Genomic DNA, 15,592 nt, shown 5'->3' on the forward strand with positions numbered 1-15,592 from the left:
GTGCAGACACAATGGGCAGTGGGAGTGGAGGGCAGCAGTGCAGGTGAGCCTTCTGTGAAGATTAACTTGTCAGTCTTCACACATAATGAGGTGTGACATGTTTTAATAGCAAACATTTCATTGTTTCATGCTTTCCATTTCCCAACCTGCAGATAGTGAGCCCCCTGCCATTTTAATAGTGAACATTTCATGTTGACAGATTTCCATTCACCTAGGTACCGATAGTGAGCCCCCACTCCTCCCACAAAGTGCCCACTCAGTGCTCCTCACTCTTCTGTGATAGAGTTCTACATCTAGGTGCAGCCCCAGGATGCACATCAGAGGAGGAGGCAGCCTGCCTCTTGCCATGCCCTGTGGCCTTTGGTGCCCTGTGCTGGTGTCCACGGGGCTCTGGCCCACTTAAGGCCGTCACTGGCATTGCTATGCCACCCTGTTCAACCCACTGCCCCCGAGATGCACTGGTGTCAGGAGGGGGGAATTTGGAAGAAATGGAGGCCATCATCTCTTTGGTGGAAGACCCCGGATTGGCCTCCAGCACTTCCTCCTTGATGGTGTCCATAGGACACTGGAGGTCTCCAGGGGATGGAGAGACGTCTGGACCAAGCTCCAGAAGCCTCCGAGTAATCTGGAGTTTCCAGTCCTGGAGGCTCCCCATTGTTTGGGCCATGGTGTCAACACCCTCAGCGATGGTTCTTAGTGACTGGGCCATGCTCTGGAGTGCCTCAGCAATGTCCATCTGTGTCTGGGACATGTACCCCAGTGACTCGGACATTTTGTCAAGACCCTTAGCCACAGCTGTCACAGACTGAGCCATGCCTTGGACATTACCACTCAAGACACTAACATTGTGCTCCAGGCTTTCCACTGCAGTCACCACCCTAGCAGTTTTAGCCTCTGTCTCATGCATTGTCTGCACCTGCAAACTTTGGGACTGCTCCAATCGGCCTAGCAGTCGCTGGAATGTCACAGACATCCTCTCCTGACTCTCATGGCTCTGACCCATCATCTGCATCAGCTCAGGGAGAAACGTGTCCAGAGGTTCAACATTTGACCAGGACCCAGACCTGCAGGTGCTGTCAGCCTTGGATGTTCCTGCCTCCACCTGATGTGCATCAGCAACTGTGCTGTGCTCAGATTGTGCTCCAGAAGCCTGTCCACTAATATCGCCCACCGAGGTGAGTGTGTCTGTACTGGAAGGTGCAATTGACAGCTGTGACGCATCACCGGTGGTCTCCTTCAAGCTTTCCTCAGAGGTGTTCTCTTGGGTGGCATGGAGAGATAGGACTCTGGATGGCCCGGCTTCATCAGATGGAGACCCTGCGCAACAATGGGCATGTGGTCAGTGAGAAGGAAAGGTTATCGGTTGACAAAAACAACACACTCGAGATCGGTCATCTGGGTGAAAGGGCAGTCAATCCTCACCTCGGGGACACCCGTCAACCTCTACGTTCATGACTCTGCTGAACTCCGGCAATGCCACGATCTTCCAGGCCAGTTCCTCATAGGGGGTGAGGCTTAGAATTTCTGCATTTCCTCCCCATCTCTTGGCCCTTAGCCATTTATTATGAGCTATCTTCACCTGCAGGGACAAAAAGGGCATTGTGAGCTTCATGCTTGCTTGGTCAGCAGGGTGGGGGGGAGGGGGGGGGGGGGTGTCTATGGCAGATTTCATGCATGGGCACCACACATCGGGACATGGAGTTGTGCTGGTGGGTGTCCTAAGGATCAGGCACAAAGTTTGGCTGTGGGGAGACTGCAAGATGTCAGCCAGTCGATTGGGAGAGAGAGAGGCTTGAGAATTTGAAGGGTGGCAGGCGCAATTGATGCCAGGAGAGAGATGGTAACTGAGTGGCAGCCATGGAGTGAGTGATCATCCCCAGGGCAGTTCTGGCTCTCAATTGGTTTTGGCGCCTTAAGCCCATTGGTAGGGTAACTCTGGCAGGAAAGAGGCAGTGGAGGCAAAGTCTCCCCAGAATTACCATGCTGGCTAGCTACCAGACCTGGCAAAAAAAAGTCACAAACCTGGCTAAGAGATTGGAGGGAACTTGCAGCATAAAGTAATTGAGAAAAATGATGGGAGGGGAAGGGTAGATGCCACTAGGAAAGGTGCAGATGGAGCAGCTGATGGACTTCAGAGATTAACTTTGGCAGCAGAGGAAAGAGATGCAGGAGGACAGGTTTAAGGCCATCAAGGGTGCAATAGCACCCCTGCGATGGACTGAGTGGAAAAGTGCCTCAAGGGCAAAGTTGAGAGAGGTGGAGGTCTCTAAGGCAGAAAACGGGGGAGCCACCACTTCTGTGAAGCACAAAAGGAAAGAATTTTGCGATGGGCCAGGGAGAAACAGGGGCGAAATTCTCCGACCCCACGCAGGGTCGGAGAATCGGCCGGCGGTGGCGTTATTCCCGCTCCCGCCATGTTTTGAATTTTCCGAACCGCCATTAAATGGCGTAGTTCAAATCCCGCTGGCAGCCTCAGAGAACAGCCGGCGCGATGTCATTTAGAGAAGAAAAAGAAAAAAGAAGAGAAAAGAAAAAGAAAAAAAGAAAAAAAGAAAAAAGTCGGCGGGTTTGGGGGGGATAAGGGAAATGATTACATGTTGTCTTCCCTGCCACCACCCCCCACAGGCAATCATGTTTTCCGTTCAGCCTGTGATGTTGGCCGCCGTGGTTACATCCGCGATTGTACAAGTCGCCCTGGAGGAGGAGGAGGAGGAGGAGGAGAGGGTGGAGGACGTTGTGGCGGCACAGTGACGGAGATGTCCAAGGAGGCCCCGTGTGGCAAGACCACATTCATCGTACCAGGAACTCACAGACCGGGCATGCAGGATGAGATTCCAGATGAGCCCTGAAACCGTGGCACACATATGCCACCTAATGGCTCACCTGGCACCGCGTGGCACTGGGGGAGGACACCCTCTCCCCGCATCTGTCAAGGTTACAGTGGCCCTCATCTTATGCCACAGGCTCATTCCAGGTGCCAAGTGGGGACCTGTCCGGCATCTCACAGGCATCGATGCATCCGGACCGTGACAGACGCCCTATATGCCATTGCGGACGGCAACATCCGCTTCCCCATGGACCAGGCAAACCAGGATGCCCAGGCCGTGGGGTTCTCTGCCATGGCTTGTTTTCCCATGGTCGAAGGGATGCATGCAGCCGTGCGGCCACCTGCAGACATAGAACATAGAACGATACAGCGCAGTACAGGCCCTTCGGCCCTCGGTGTTGCACCGACATGGGAAGTCCAAAAACTAAAGGCCATCTAACCTACACTATGCCATTATCATCCATATGCTTATCCAATAAACTTTTAAATGCCCTCAATGTTGGCGAGTTCACTACTGTTGCAGGTAGGGCATTCCATGGCCTCACCACTCTTTGCGTAAAAAACCCACCTCTGACCTATATCTATTACCCCTCAATTTAAGGCTATGTCCCCTCATGCTAGCCACCTCCATCTGCGGGAGAAGGTTCTCACTGTCCACCCTATCTAACCCTCCGATCATTTTGTATGCCTCTATTAAGTCACCTCTTAACCTTCTTCTCTCTAACGAAAACAACCTCAAGTCCATCAGCCTTTCCTCATAAGATTTTCCCTCCATACCAGGCAACATCCTGGTAAATCTCCTCTGCACCCGTTCCAAAGCTTCCACGTCCTTCCTATAATGAGGCGACCAGAACTGGACGCAATACTCCAAATGCGGCCGTACAAGAGTTTTGTACAACTGCAACATGTCCGCATGGCTCCGGAACTCAATCCCTCTACCAATAAAGGCCAACACACCATAGGCCCTCTTCACAACCCTATCAACCTGGGTGGCAACTTTCAGGGATCTATGTACATGGACACCGAGATCCCTCTGCTCATCCACACTACCAAGAATTTTACCATTAGCCAAATATTCCACATTCCTGTTATCCTTTCCAAAGTGAATCACCTCACACTTCTCTACATTAAACTCCATTTGCCATCTCTCAGCCCAGCTCTGCAGTTTATCTATGTCCCTCTGTAACCTGCAACATCCTTCCACACGGTCTACAACTCCACCGACTTTAGTGTCGTCTGCAAATTTACTCACCCATCCTTCTGCGCCCTCCTCTAGGTCATTTATAAAAATGACAAACAGCAACGGTCCCAGAACAGATCCTTGTGGTACGCCACTAGTAACTGAACTCCATTCTGAACATTTCCCCATCAACCACCACTGTCTTCTTTCAACTCGCCAATTTCTGATCCACATCTCAAAATCACCCTCAATCCCCAGCCTCCGTATTTTCTGCAATAGCCGACCGTGGGGAACCTTATCAAACGCTTTACTGAAATCCATATATACCACATCAACTGCTCTACCCTCGTCTACCTGTTCAGTCACCGTCACAAAGAACTCGATGGTTTGTGAGGCATGACCTACCCTTCACAAAACCATGCTGACTATCCCTAATCATATTATTCCTATCTAGATGATTATAAATCGTATCTTTTATAATCCTCTCCAAGACTTTACCCACCACAGACGTTAGGCTCACCGGCCTATAGTTACCGGGGTTATCTCTACTCCCCTTCTTGAACAAAGGGACCACATTTGCTATCCTCCAGTCCTCTGGCACTAATCCTGTAGCCAACGATGACGTAAAAATCAAAGCCAAAGGCTCTGCAATCTCTTCCCTGGCTTCCCAGAGAATCCTAGGATAAATCCCATCAGGCCCCGGGGACTTATCTATTTTCACCTTGTCCAGAATTGCCAACACTGCTTCCCTATGTACCTCAATGCCATCTATTCTAATAGCCTGGGTCTCAGCATTCTCCTCCACAATATTATCTTTTTCCTGAGTGAATACTGACGAAAAGTATTCATTTAGTATCTTGCTTATCTCCTCCGCTTCCACACACAACTTCCCACCACTGTCCTTGACTGGCCCTACTCTTACCCTAGTCATTCTTTTTTTCCTGATATACCGATAGAAAGCTTTTGGGTTTTCCTTGATCCTACCTGCCAAAGACTTCTCATATCCCCTCCTTGCTCATCTTAGCTCTCTCTTTAGATCCTTCCTCGCTTCCCTGTAACTATCAAGCACCCCAACTGAAACTTCACACTTCATCTTCACATAGGCCTCCTTTTTCCTCTTAACAAGAGATTCCACTTCTTTGGTAAACCACGGTTCCCTCGCTCGACCCCTTCCTCCCTGCCTGACTGGTACGTACTTATCAAGAACACGCAATAGCTGTTCCTTGAACAAGCTCCACATATCCAGTGTGCCCAACCCTTGCAGCCTACTTCTCCAACCTACACATCCTAAGTCATGTCTAATGGCATCATAATTACCCTTCCCCCAGCTATAACTCTTGCCCTGCGGGATATACTTATCCCTTTCCATCACCAACGTAAAGGTCACCGAATTGTGGTCATCCAAAGTGCTCACCTACCTCCAGATCTAACACCTGGCCTGGTTCATTACCCAAAACCAAATCCAATGTGGCCTCACCTCTTGTTGGCCTGTCAACATTTTGTGTCAGGAAACCCTCCTGCACACATTGTACAAAGAACGACCCATCTAATGTACTCAAACTATATCTTTTCCAGTCACAACAGGGCCGTCTTCACAAACAGGAAAGGGACATATTCTATGAACACACAAGTGGTCTGCGACCACCACATGATAATCATGCACGTCTGCGCCCGGTAAGTGTTCATGACTCATAAGTGTTGTCGCGGTCGAAAATCCCTGGAATGTTCGAGGGATGTCACCGCCGGATGAGGGGCTGGTTGCTGGGCGATAGGGGTTACCCGTCGCGGTCGTGGCTGATGACGCCTATACGGAGGCCACAGACTAACGCGGACAATAGATACAGCGATGTCCATGCAGCGACCAGGGGTCTAATTGAGAGGTGTTTTGGGATCCTCAAGTCGCGATTCAGGTGCCTGGACATCTCTGGGGGGGGGGGGGGGGGGCACTCCAGTACCCGCCAGATAGGATCGGCCGCATCATTGTGGTGTGTTGTGTCCTGCACAACATCGCCCAGCAGAGGGGTGATGTGCCGCAGCCAGAGGAGGGGGGGTGGAGAGGAGGAAGAGGCGCAGACCTCCCCAAACGAGGGAGATGGGGGCAATGGTCAGGGCAGACGGGCAGGTCATTGGCGGGTGGCTGCCCAACATCACCGTCTGGGCCAGCGAGCACGGGACAGGCTGATAGCCGGCCGGTTCACAGACTAGGGAGGTAGCGAATCGGCGAGTATGGCAACGTTCCACACACCATGGCAACATCCGACCACCACCCCCCCCCTCCCAACACCCTCACTCCCCCCTCACGAACCCTGCACCAAGACCCAACACCTCACCAACCATTTCCACCCCACCTGAAAGCACAACACCCCTCCATTGCACATCCACTGCGACACAATGGGCCGTCATCACACGGTTGCCGATGGAAGCGTGTCTACTGCAGTCCATGGAGGATGATGATGTCACGCACTGCGATGAGCTCCTGGCTCCAAATCATTGTACAATGTCTGACCCATGGCCACAGTACCACCAACCTTCCGGACCATCCCTGCATGCGGCCGTCACACTGCAGCGCACGGTCATATCCTCTGCCCGGAGGGATTGAGAGGGCGGGCCAGGAGAAGGGGGGGCACACTCACCTGAGGCTGACATCAGACCCTCCACACACACTGGCACTCAACCTACATGACACCCCCACATGCTTCGGACAGAACACAAAGGCAGCTTCTGTAGGTGTGCAAGTGATTTTAATGACAGACAGTCCATACATGTGCCCTAGACCCTGAAACTACTGTGCCCTTCACCCGTGCCAACTTACTAAGTGTCTAATTTCTTGATCATACGGACCCTTTTACTACACCTAGGTGGTTCCCCAGACAGTACAGCAGGACTGGAGGTGGACTCCTGCGAATCATGCCCTGTGACTTGTGATCCCTTTAGCGGACGTTTCCTGGGGCGGCCCGGCCTAGATGGGCCAGGCTGCGGCTCGGGCGACTGGGATGGCGAGCTGCCAGCCTGTCTTACCCGCTGCCCACCAGATGCACCTGGGATGGAAGGGGGAGAGTCTGAGGTGGCGCGGTGTTCCGGGACCTCCCCTACAGGGGGACCCGGTACAGAGCACAGCACCTCCTCCTCCCTCGGGGTGCCCGGTGGCCCCCGGGCCTCTACATGGGTCGGGGGTGCGAACGGACCGGCCATCCGACGCTCCCCCGACACCTGGCGCTGCCAGTCCTGGAGGCCCGTGCTGGTACCGACAAGGGTCCTCAGATCTGCAGCAATGGAGCTCAGGGAGTCGACCATCCCGGTTTGTTTTTCGGCGATGCCGGCGAGGTGATGGACAATGGCACCGATGCCCTCAGCGATGGCCTGCTGAGACTGGGCCATGGCCTGCTGAGACAGGGCCACAACGTTGAACGCCTCTACCATCAGCCGCTGGGTCTGGCTCATGGCTTCCTGTGAGTGGGAAGCCATGTCCTGGGACACGGACGCCACCTGCATGGACAGCCCCAGAGCCTGCATACTGCGACCCATGTCGGACACCGTTGCACCCATTGCCTCGACCGCGGACGCCACCCGTGCGGTTTCGGCCTGGGTGGCATGCATGACCGGCACGACTTCCTGCTCCTGGACATGGGTGGACTCCTCCACCTGCGTCTGCATCAGCTGCAAGCCGGCCGTCACCCTCTTCCATCGACCCAGGTTTGTTGATTGCATTGGGTCTATGGGTGGGCCCGTTAACTCCAGGAACCCGGGACCAGTCTGGGCGGCAGATGTTTGGTTGCGCCAGGATGCCCTCCGACCTCCCGGCCCCTCTGCCGCTCCTACCTCCACCTGCTGTACTGGGACGACAGTGTTGTGCGCACCAGCGAGTGACCAAGATGACTCATCACTAAAAAGCCCAGCCGGGGTGAGTGTCTCTGCGATGGTGGTGGGTGTTGGAGAAAGCTGTGCCGTTGAACTGTGCGCATGGTCAAAGTCAGTGGTCCCCTGGGGTTCACCCATCTGCTCGGCCCGTCCATTGTCCTGGGTGGCAGTGTCCTGGCTTTGGGGGTCCATTGTTAGGTGCGATGGGGGCCTCTGGCTTCTCCCCTCATCGCGGCGTCTTTGAACCTTGCGTCGCGGAATGCGCATGAGACGCAGGCGTCGTCTGGCTTTAGCCGCGCGTCTCCTCTCCAACCCTGGGGCATCCTTCGGCCGTTGCAGGCCAGAGGGGCCGGGTCGCTCCCTCTCCCGTGGCCGCCCTGGGGCATCCTGCGGGCGGTGGGCATCAGCGGGGACGGGTACCTCGATGTCTGGACCTGCATTACACAAGACAGCGTACATGGTTAAACACTCAGATCGGGGATATGGGGGAGGGTGGATATGGGAGAGGGGGAAGGGCCGTGGGTGGCTCACTTGCTGGTGGGCCCCCGACCTCTGCCTCGGCAACCTCCCGGTCCTCAGGTCCTGCCATTTCCAGGGCCCTTTCCTCATGGACGGTGAGTGGTCTCTCCTCGGCAATGCCCCCACCATTCCTTTGACACCTCCTGTTGTAGTATCGCTTGTCCTGTTGGAGGTGGGGCATGTGGGTAGCAGATGTAGAAACAACAGTGTTAGACACGAGACCAATATTCAATTTGCCTTCCTAATTAACTAGTTAACTGCATGCTAGCTTTTTTTCATTGATGCTTGGAGACCCCCAAATCCAACGGTTTGGCAGCTTTCAGCACTCTTTCTCCATGTTAATCATATGCAGCTCATTTATTCTTCCTACCATAGTTCAGAACTTCATATTTTCTTTGTTTATATTCCGTCTGCCATGTTTTTCCAACTAACTTAATCTGTCCATATTCCTTTGTAGACTTGTGCCATCACACCAATTTATGTGTCGTCCACGATTATGGCAGAAGCACTTTCACTTCTCTCATTAATATAAATTGCAATGTAAACCTCATCCTGGAGTCTAAGAGCAGATGCTGGAACTGAATTGGTGTTGATGTAGTGTCCTGATAGCAGCGGCAGTGTCGGAGCCTTTCAGGACGTGCAAAGGGGCCAGCACCGGTGCCCAGTGGAACTCGAGCTAATCTAACTAAAGCAACCATTGGATTTGGTGCTGTTCTGATTGGCACCCGAGAGCTTGATTAGTTTGTGCTGCCTATAAGCATTCCTCTCCACACACTTTCACTGCAGCCAGGAAGATGGTACCTTAAAGAGTTGCACCGACATTCGCAGCTGTAGAGCTCGAGACACTGCTGAATGCCACGCAGGAGAGTTGGGACAACCTGTTCCCTGGACAAGGAAGGAGACAGACACCAGCCGGTGTCAGAGGTTAAGCGCCACGGGCCCCACTCCAAGGACTCGTCAGCAGTGCAGGAATAATCAGCCCAATGTCCTTGGGTCGGTCCATACGAGTCACCACCCAATATCCCCTGGCAAAGGTCACGACACATTAGGGTTGGTGACCAAATTAGGGTGTAGGTCAAGTTCACAATGAAAGGTCAAGTTCACAATGAAAGGTCAAGTTCACAATGAAAGGTCAAGTTCACAATGAAAGGTCAAGTTCACAATGAAAGGTCAAGTTCACAATGAAAGGTCAAGTTCACAATGAAAGGTCAAGGTAGGTGTCAATGTCACGGGGAGGGGGACTCACCCTGGCGAGGTCGTTAATCTTCTTGTCGCACTGTCCTGCACTATTTATATCCAGTTTCGCCGGGCGGCGTTGATGATGTCGCCCGACGCGCCACTTCCGCAGCGCGTGAAACTGACAAGTATAGCGTCAGTCCGCTGCTGGCCCTTTCGGGAATGGAGATTTAGGGCTTAAAAGCAGGCCCCGACGCCGGAGTCACCGGCGCTGCTTTTGCCCGCCGGTAATGGGCGTCACGCAGGTCTTCGGTGAATTTCGCCCCAGGTCTGCAAATTTGGGGGGGGGGGCGCAAGGTATTTGGACAGAGCTGGCAAAGAGGCACACAGGATTCAACAGGGCCAAGGCAGCATTGTAGCATGAAAATTAGTTTGGGTTTTATACCCAGCAAATTAATGGTGGGTCACATTTGAAGGCAGGCTGAAAATATTATCTCGAATTGCCAGAAGAGGCAAATGATTTTATGAGACCATGAAGTTGGAGAGCCAAGTTGTTGTATGATGAAGGATATAGCTGATGTTCATTGTCAGGGGGGTTCTTTTGGTCTTGTCTGTTGATAACTTTTTATTATATTGTAGTAGTTTTTGGTGTTACAAGTTTGTACAGGGATATTGGCACCCCTTTCCTCCTCCCTCCCCCCCCCCCCAAACTTATGGGGTCTGAGGAAGAGGTAATCTTTTTACAGGAGACTCACCAGAGTGAAAGACTAGATTAGGCAGAGTACCCCTTCTCATGTGTGTAAGGCATACTCGAGAATGGATTTCCTCATCGTGACCAAGGCAGTATCGAGGGCGGTGGAGGTGGGGCATGCAGGAATTGTAATATCTGATCATGCACCGCACTGGGTGGAGGGGGGGTGGGTTCAGCTCAGGGCAAGCGCAGGGGCCAGACTGGAGGAGATCTCCAGGTCTGTTGGCAGACAGGTCTGAGAAGAGGTGAGGTACGTGGAAATCAATCCAAATGGAGAGGTGTCAGCAGCCACATTTTCGGAGGTATTAGAGGTAGTGGTCCAAGGGTGGTCATTTAAGGCACACGGGGTCAGGTGATGGAGGGAGGAGTATAGAAGGTTGTTGGATGAGATACAAAGGGGCTCCCACAAAAGGAGTTGTTGGCAAAGAGGAACAGGTTGCAGAGACAGTTTGATAGGCTGACAATGGGGAAGGTAGTGGGGCAGATAAGGAGGACAAGGGGGAGTTCAATACAAAGATGGGGAAAAGGAGAGTCACATGCCAGAACATCAGCTGAAGAGACAGGCTGCATCCAGGGAAATTGGGAATGTTTCATGAAGCACAGAAGGGGGAGGTGCCAGACACACTGACACAGGTGTTGATTACATTCATCCCAAAACCAGGGCAGGATCCACTGGAGTGTGGGTCAGATAGGCCCATCATTCGTTGTTGAACACTCATGTGAAGGGGCCGGCTTAAGTTGATGGTGGGAACAATGGAGGCATGTTGCCCGAGGATCAATCAGGTTTCATAAAAGGCAGGCAGCTCTCCAGTAATCTCAGGAGGCTGTTGAACGTGGTAATGACACCATCGAGGGGGCAGGAGCCAGAGGTCATCGCCATGGTTGTAAAGAAGGCCTTTAATTGGTTGGAGTAGACGCATTTATTTTAAATTTTGGGTTTGGAACAAAGTCTGCATTTTGGGTTCGCCGGTTTATATACAGTTTCAATGGAACATTCACAAATAGAACGTAGTTTGGGCTACAGAGAGGTACAAATCATTGGAAAGTGAACCCTTGGCAATGTCCCTCAAGGGGTTAATGGAGTGACGGGGGAACGCAAGGGGGGTAGTCAAGAACACCAGGTGTCACTATACGCAGACAACCAGTTGTTTTGTGTCAGACCCACTGGAGAGCATGGACGAAATTCTCCAACCCCACCCAGGGTCGGAGAATCAGCCGGCGGCAGCGTTATTCCCGCTCCCACCATGTTAGGAATTATCCGACCTGCCATAAAACGGCGTTGTTCAAATCCCGCCGCCCGCCTCGGAGAACAGCTGGCGCAGGCAGGATGTCATTTAATTTTTAGGGTGAATAATTCTCCGGCCTGGATGGGCCGAAGTGGCCACGGGTCATGTCGGCGAAAATCAAAGTAGGTTTACAACTGCGTCAACCATTGATGGGGGGGGGGGGGGGGGGTTGCGGCATTGGGGGGTGGGTTGCAGCATTGGGGGGGCATGCAGTGTGACAGAGCCTGAAAGGTTGGCTCCACAGGGCGCCACCTTTAATGGGCACAGCAATCTGAACTAGAAGTAACTGCCCACCCTCAAATGGCAGAGGACAAGCATCAGGGTCTCTGCCCCCCACCCCTCCACTCCCACCGCACAAGCATCAGAAGGACTCAATTCCCTCTCTTCACACCCCCCCCCCCCACCACACCACAATCATCAGGGGCTCCCCACCACCAGAAAACATAATGGGAACACCCCCCCCCCCCCTAAACGGGGCTCCCCAGATGATCTGCACCTGGCACTTCCCCCAGCACAGGTTGATACTGCCAGTTTGGCATGGCCAGGGCAAGCCAACCCATGGCACAGTGGATATTCCATGGCACAGCCCAGTCATGTTGCCCCCCCGCCCCACTCCCAGGCTGGGTTCTCATATTTAGTAATTGCAGGGGGGGGGGGGGGATCCCCTCGACTGATTCATGCATGTCACATCAGTGAGGTAAGAATATTACGTGAGGGGTTTAATGCCATGGGGAGCTCAAGGGCGTGAATCTGATAACCATATTGACTAAATTTAAATAGCTTAACGCTGTTGTTTCTGGGGTCAAAGGAAGTTTCACCTGCCAGCATCAGGGACTCGGAGGGGAGGGTAACATCCGGGCTTTGAGGGACATGGCCCGGCAATGCCCTGGCACAGCCCCATGGCACCCTGGCAGTGCCAATCAAAGGGCAGTGCTGGAGCAGTATCAGGTTTGATGTGTAAGAGGTAGGGTCAGGTTGGTGGTGCAAGGGAGGCTCATGGGAAGGGCCTCTCGGGAAACCCTGCTGTGGGTGCAGCAATGATGGGGGAAAGGATGATGCTCCCCTCCCACCCCCCCAACGCCGCAACCCACCCCTCCTCCAATGCCACAACCCACCCCCCACTCCCTTCCCCCCCCTTCAATGCCGCTACCCCCCCTCCAATGCGCCACTTCCGCAGTGGGTGAAATTGACACGTACAGCGTCAATCCGCTGCTGGCCCTTTCCGGACGGGAGATTTAGGGCTTAAAAGCAGGCCCCGACACCGGAGTCACCAGCACCACTTTTGCCCGCCGGTAATGGGCATCACGTAGGTCTTCAGTGAATTTCGCCACATGTGTGGGGTTATGGGATGACTGGGGACCGTTTCAGGGTATAAATTGAACATTGGGAAAGGCGAGGTATTTCCAGGGGGAAGGGAGGAAAGAGGAGCTGATGTGGCCTTCACCTCTAATTGCCTAGTAGAGGATCTTGTTAAACTAGAGACTGAACAGGGCTTTGGGGAGAGCAGCCTGTATGACTTTCTGCAATCAGAAAATATCAAATTGGAGTTGAGGCGGAAGGAAGAGGGTTTTTTGAGGCACGGTGGGGGTGTTGATCAATTGTTCCTCATGGGGGGAGGGGATAAATGGTATAAACTGTAGGTTATTAAATGTGTAATAACTGTAGGTTATTTTACATGTTACTGTTTATACAGGTCTGTACTGAAACACATTTAAATATAGAGCAGAGGGTAACTTACCCCAGCAGCTCGGAGGAGGTCGCTGGTCTTCCGCTTACATTGGATAGCAGTCCTCCCGGTTAGGCTGCCCGCACTGACAACCGCTGCCACTTCCTCCCAGGCAGCTTTCTTCACCCTAAGATTGTTCCAGCGACCCGGTGGGGGGAAGAGGGCATCCCGCCTCTCACCCACAGCGTCCAGCAGCCTGGTCAACTCAGCATCGCGAAACCTGGGAGCTGGTCTGAATCCTGCCATGCTCGTGTGTTCACCGGGGAAGGAGCGGGGAGGGGACGCTATAAAAGCAGCTCCCTCCCCTCCCCTTGTTAGCAGGCGCCGGTTGGGCGAATCAAATGGCGAGGGAGCCAAATTCATGGCGAGAATCTCGTGGGGCTCATTTTTAACGTTCATTGCCGTTTGCGCCCAACGCCAAACGCGCCCAAAACCCGACTCTAACTTTGGTCCGCTGTCTGCAGACCAGTTTGATAAACAGCAGACGGAGATAAACAGCAGCCGCTTCCTTGCACCCCGGAGAGGTTGGATCCCTGGCTCTGTGATTGTGACCGGCTTAAACCAAATACAGAGGAAGAGAAAGAGAGGAGAGGAGAATAGAACAGAAGAGAAGGTCAGGGTGGAAGACAGGAGTGAGTAAATGGCAAAGGGGTAATGGTGAGAGGTAAAAGGGGGTGGATATGGGAGAAGTAAAGAAACAATTGAAGTGTCTGGAGATGATGTAAATGGAGAGCAGAATCCTCACCAACAGCTGCCGCCTGAAACCTCCCCAAGAAACAGAACAAAATGCAGGCGATGGTTCTGATCTGAAATTGATGAATCCAGAAGCTGTAAAATGTTCAATGGGAATATCAGAGACTGTTTCTCCAGCTGAGGTTGAGCTTCATTGGAACAGTTCAGGAGGCTGAGGACAGAGAGGTCAGCGTGGGAGTGGGACAGAGAGGTCAGCGTGGGAGTGGGACAGAGAGGTCAGCGTGGGAGTGGGACAGAGAGGTCAGCGTGGGAGTGGGACAGAGGTCAGAGTGGGACAGAGAGGTCAGAGTGGGAGTGGGACAGAGAGGTCAGAGTGGGGCAGAGAGGTCAGAGTGGAACGGAGAGGTCAGTGGGAGTGGGACAGAGAGGTCAGAGTGGGACAGAGAGGTCAGAGTGGGACAGAGAGGTCTGAGTGGGAGTGGGACAGAGAGGTCAGAGTGGGACAGAGAGGTCAGAGTGGGACAAAGAGGTCAGAGAGGTCAGAGTGGGACAGAGAGGTCAGAGTGGGACAGAGAGGTCTGAGTGGGAGTGGGACAGAGAGGTCAGAGTGGGACAGAGAGGTCAGAGTGGGACAAAGAGGTCAGAGTGGGACAGAGAGGTCAGCGTGGGAGTGGGACAGAGGAAATGCCAGTTTGTTCATTCAGCATCTGTGGAGAGGAAAACGATTTTAATGCTTCAGTTCTGACTTTTCTACATTAAATTTAACATCGTTAAAATTACTGAGAAAATGCTTGGTATCGTTTTAATGATGCTACAAGTGCTATGTAAAAACAGGTTGCTGATTGTGAGCAGGGATTTAGTTGCTCAACTGAACTTGAAAAAACTATAGTCATGTTGAGGAAAGGATATTCACAGGAGGAAAGGATATTCACAGGAGGAAAGAAATGTTCTCATCCCATTTACATACACACCAGTATAGTCACGATGGAGCAAACCTTTCAGACACTTCACGTGTGCCGTGATTCACACAATATTCCCAACTGTTATCATTCTAGTTATAAATTATTTATTTGTGCAAAATCAGGGCATTCTGACTGGAGAGGGGGTATTTAAATGTTTTAGTTTATGATAAGAAATTCACTCGTGCATTCCACCTGCTGACACACCAGTGAATTCACATGTAACTAGGAGTTGGATTCTCCTCTTTTGGGGACTCTTGATTCTCCACATACTCACATACATCCATTCACATTATTCCTGAAAGATAATGGCGAGTCCATGTAAGTACATTTCTCTGCAATTTTTGACCTATATTTTTCATTTAAGGTCTTCTCTAGCTAGGCCAACATTTATTGCTAATCGTGCGTGAACTGCTAAGGGCAGATTCACCTGAAGAAGGAGCCGTGCTCCGAAAGCTCGTGTTTGAAACAAACCTGTTGGACTTTAACCTGGTGTTGTAAGACTTCTTACTGTGCTCACCCCAGTCCAACGCCGGCATCTCCACATCATGCTAAGGGCAAGGAAGTGTATCTTTACGCATTAGCCCTACTGTCCCTGTCTTCACCCCCCCCCCCCT

At 52.5% G+C, this 15,592-nt stretch overlaps 1 protein-coding gene across 1 annotated transcript; it reads right to left on the reverse strand.

Annotated features, from left to right (window-relative positions):
- Positions 1–8: 8 nt before the first annotated feature.
- Positions 9–13,569, reverse strand: LOC119976485. Its single transcript, XM_038817023.1, has 3 exons — positions 13,336–13,569; positions 1,423–1,579; positions 9–1,317 (listed from the first exon to the last, which is right to left on the reverse strand). Exons 1-3 carry the CDS (start codon positions 13,567–13,569, stop codon positions 257–259), a joined length of 1,452 nt encoding a protein of 483 aa, XP_038672951.1. The 3' UTR covers positions 9–256.
- Between the last annotated feature and the right edge of the window lie 2,023 nt (positions 13,570–15,592).

This window comes from Scyliorhinus canicula, chromosome 13, assembly GCF_902713615.1.
Source record: "Scyliorhinus canicula chromosome 13, sScyCan1.1, whole genome shotgun sequence".
Lineage (NCBI taxonomy): Eukaryota > Metazoa > Chordata > Chondrichthyes > Carcharhiniformes > Scyliorhinidae > Scyliorhinus > Scyliorhinus canicula.

What these genes read in the sequence shown, in the direction of transcription:
- LOC119976485 (XM_038817023.1), bottom strand. Translation starts at nt 13,569, where the DNA reads ATGGCAGGATTCAGACCAGCTCCCAGGTTTCGCGATGCTGAGTTGACC. An exon ending in ACCTCCTCCGAGCTGCTGGG is followed by an intron (nt 1,580 to 13,335) that starts GTAAGTTACCCT and finishes TTGTCCCTGCAG; the next exon opens with GTGAAGATAGCTCATAATAA. An exon ending in GGTTGACGGGTGTCCCCGAG is followed by an intron (nt 1,318 to 1,422) that starts GTGAGGATTGAC and finishes ATTGTTGCGCAG; the next exon opens with GGTCTCCATCTGATGAAGCC.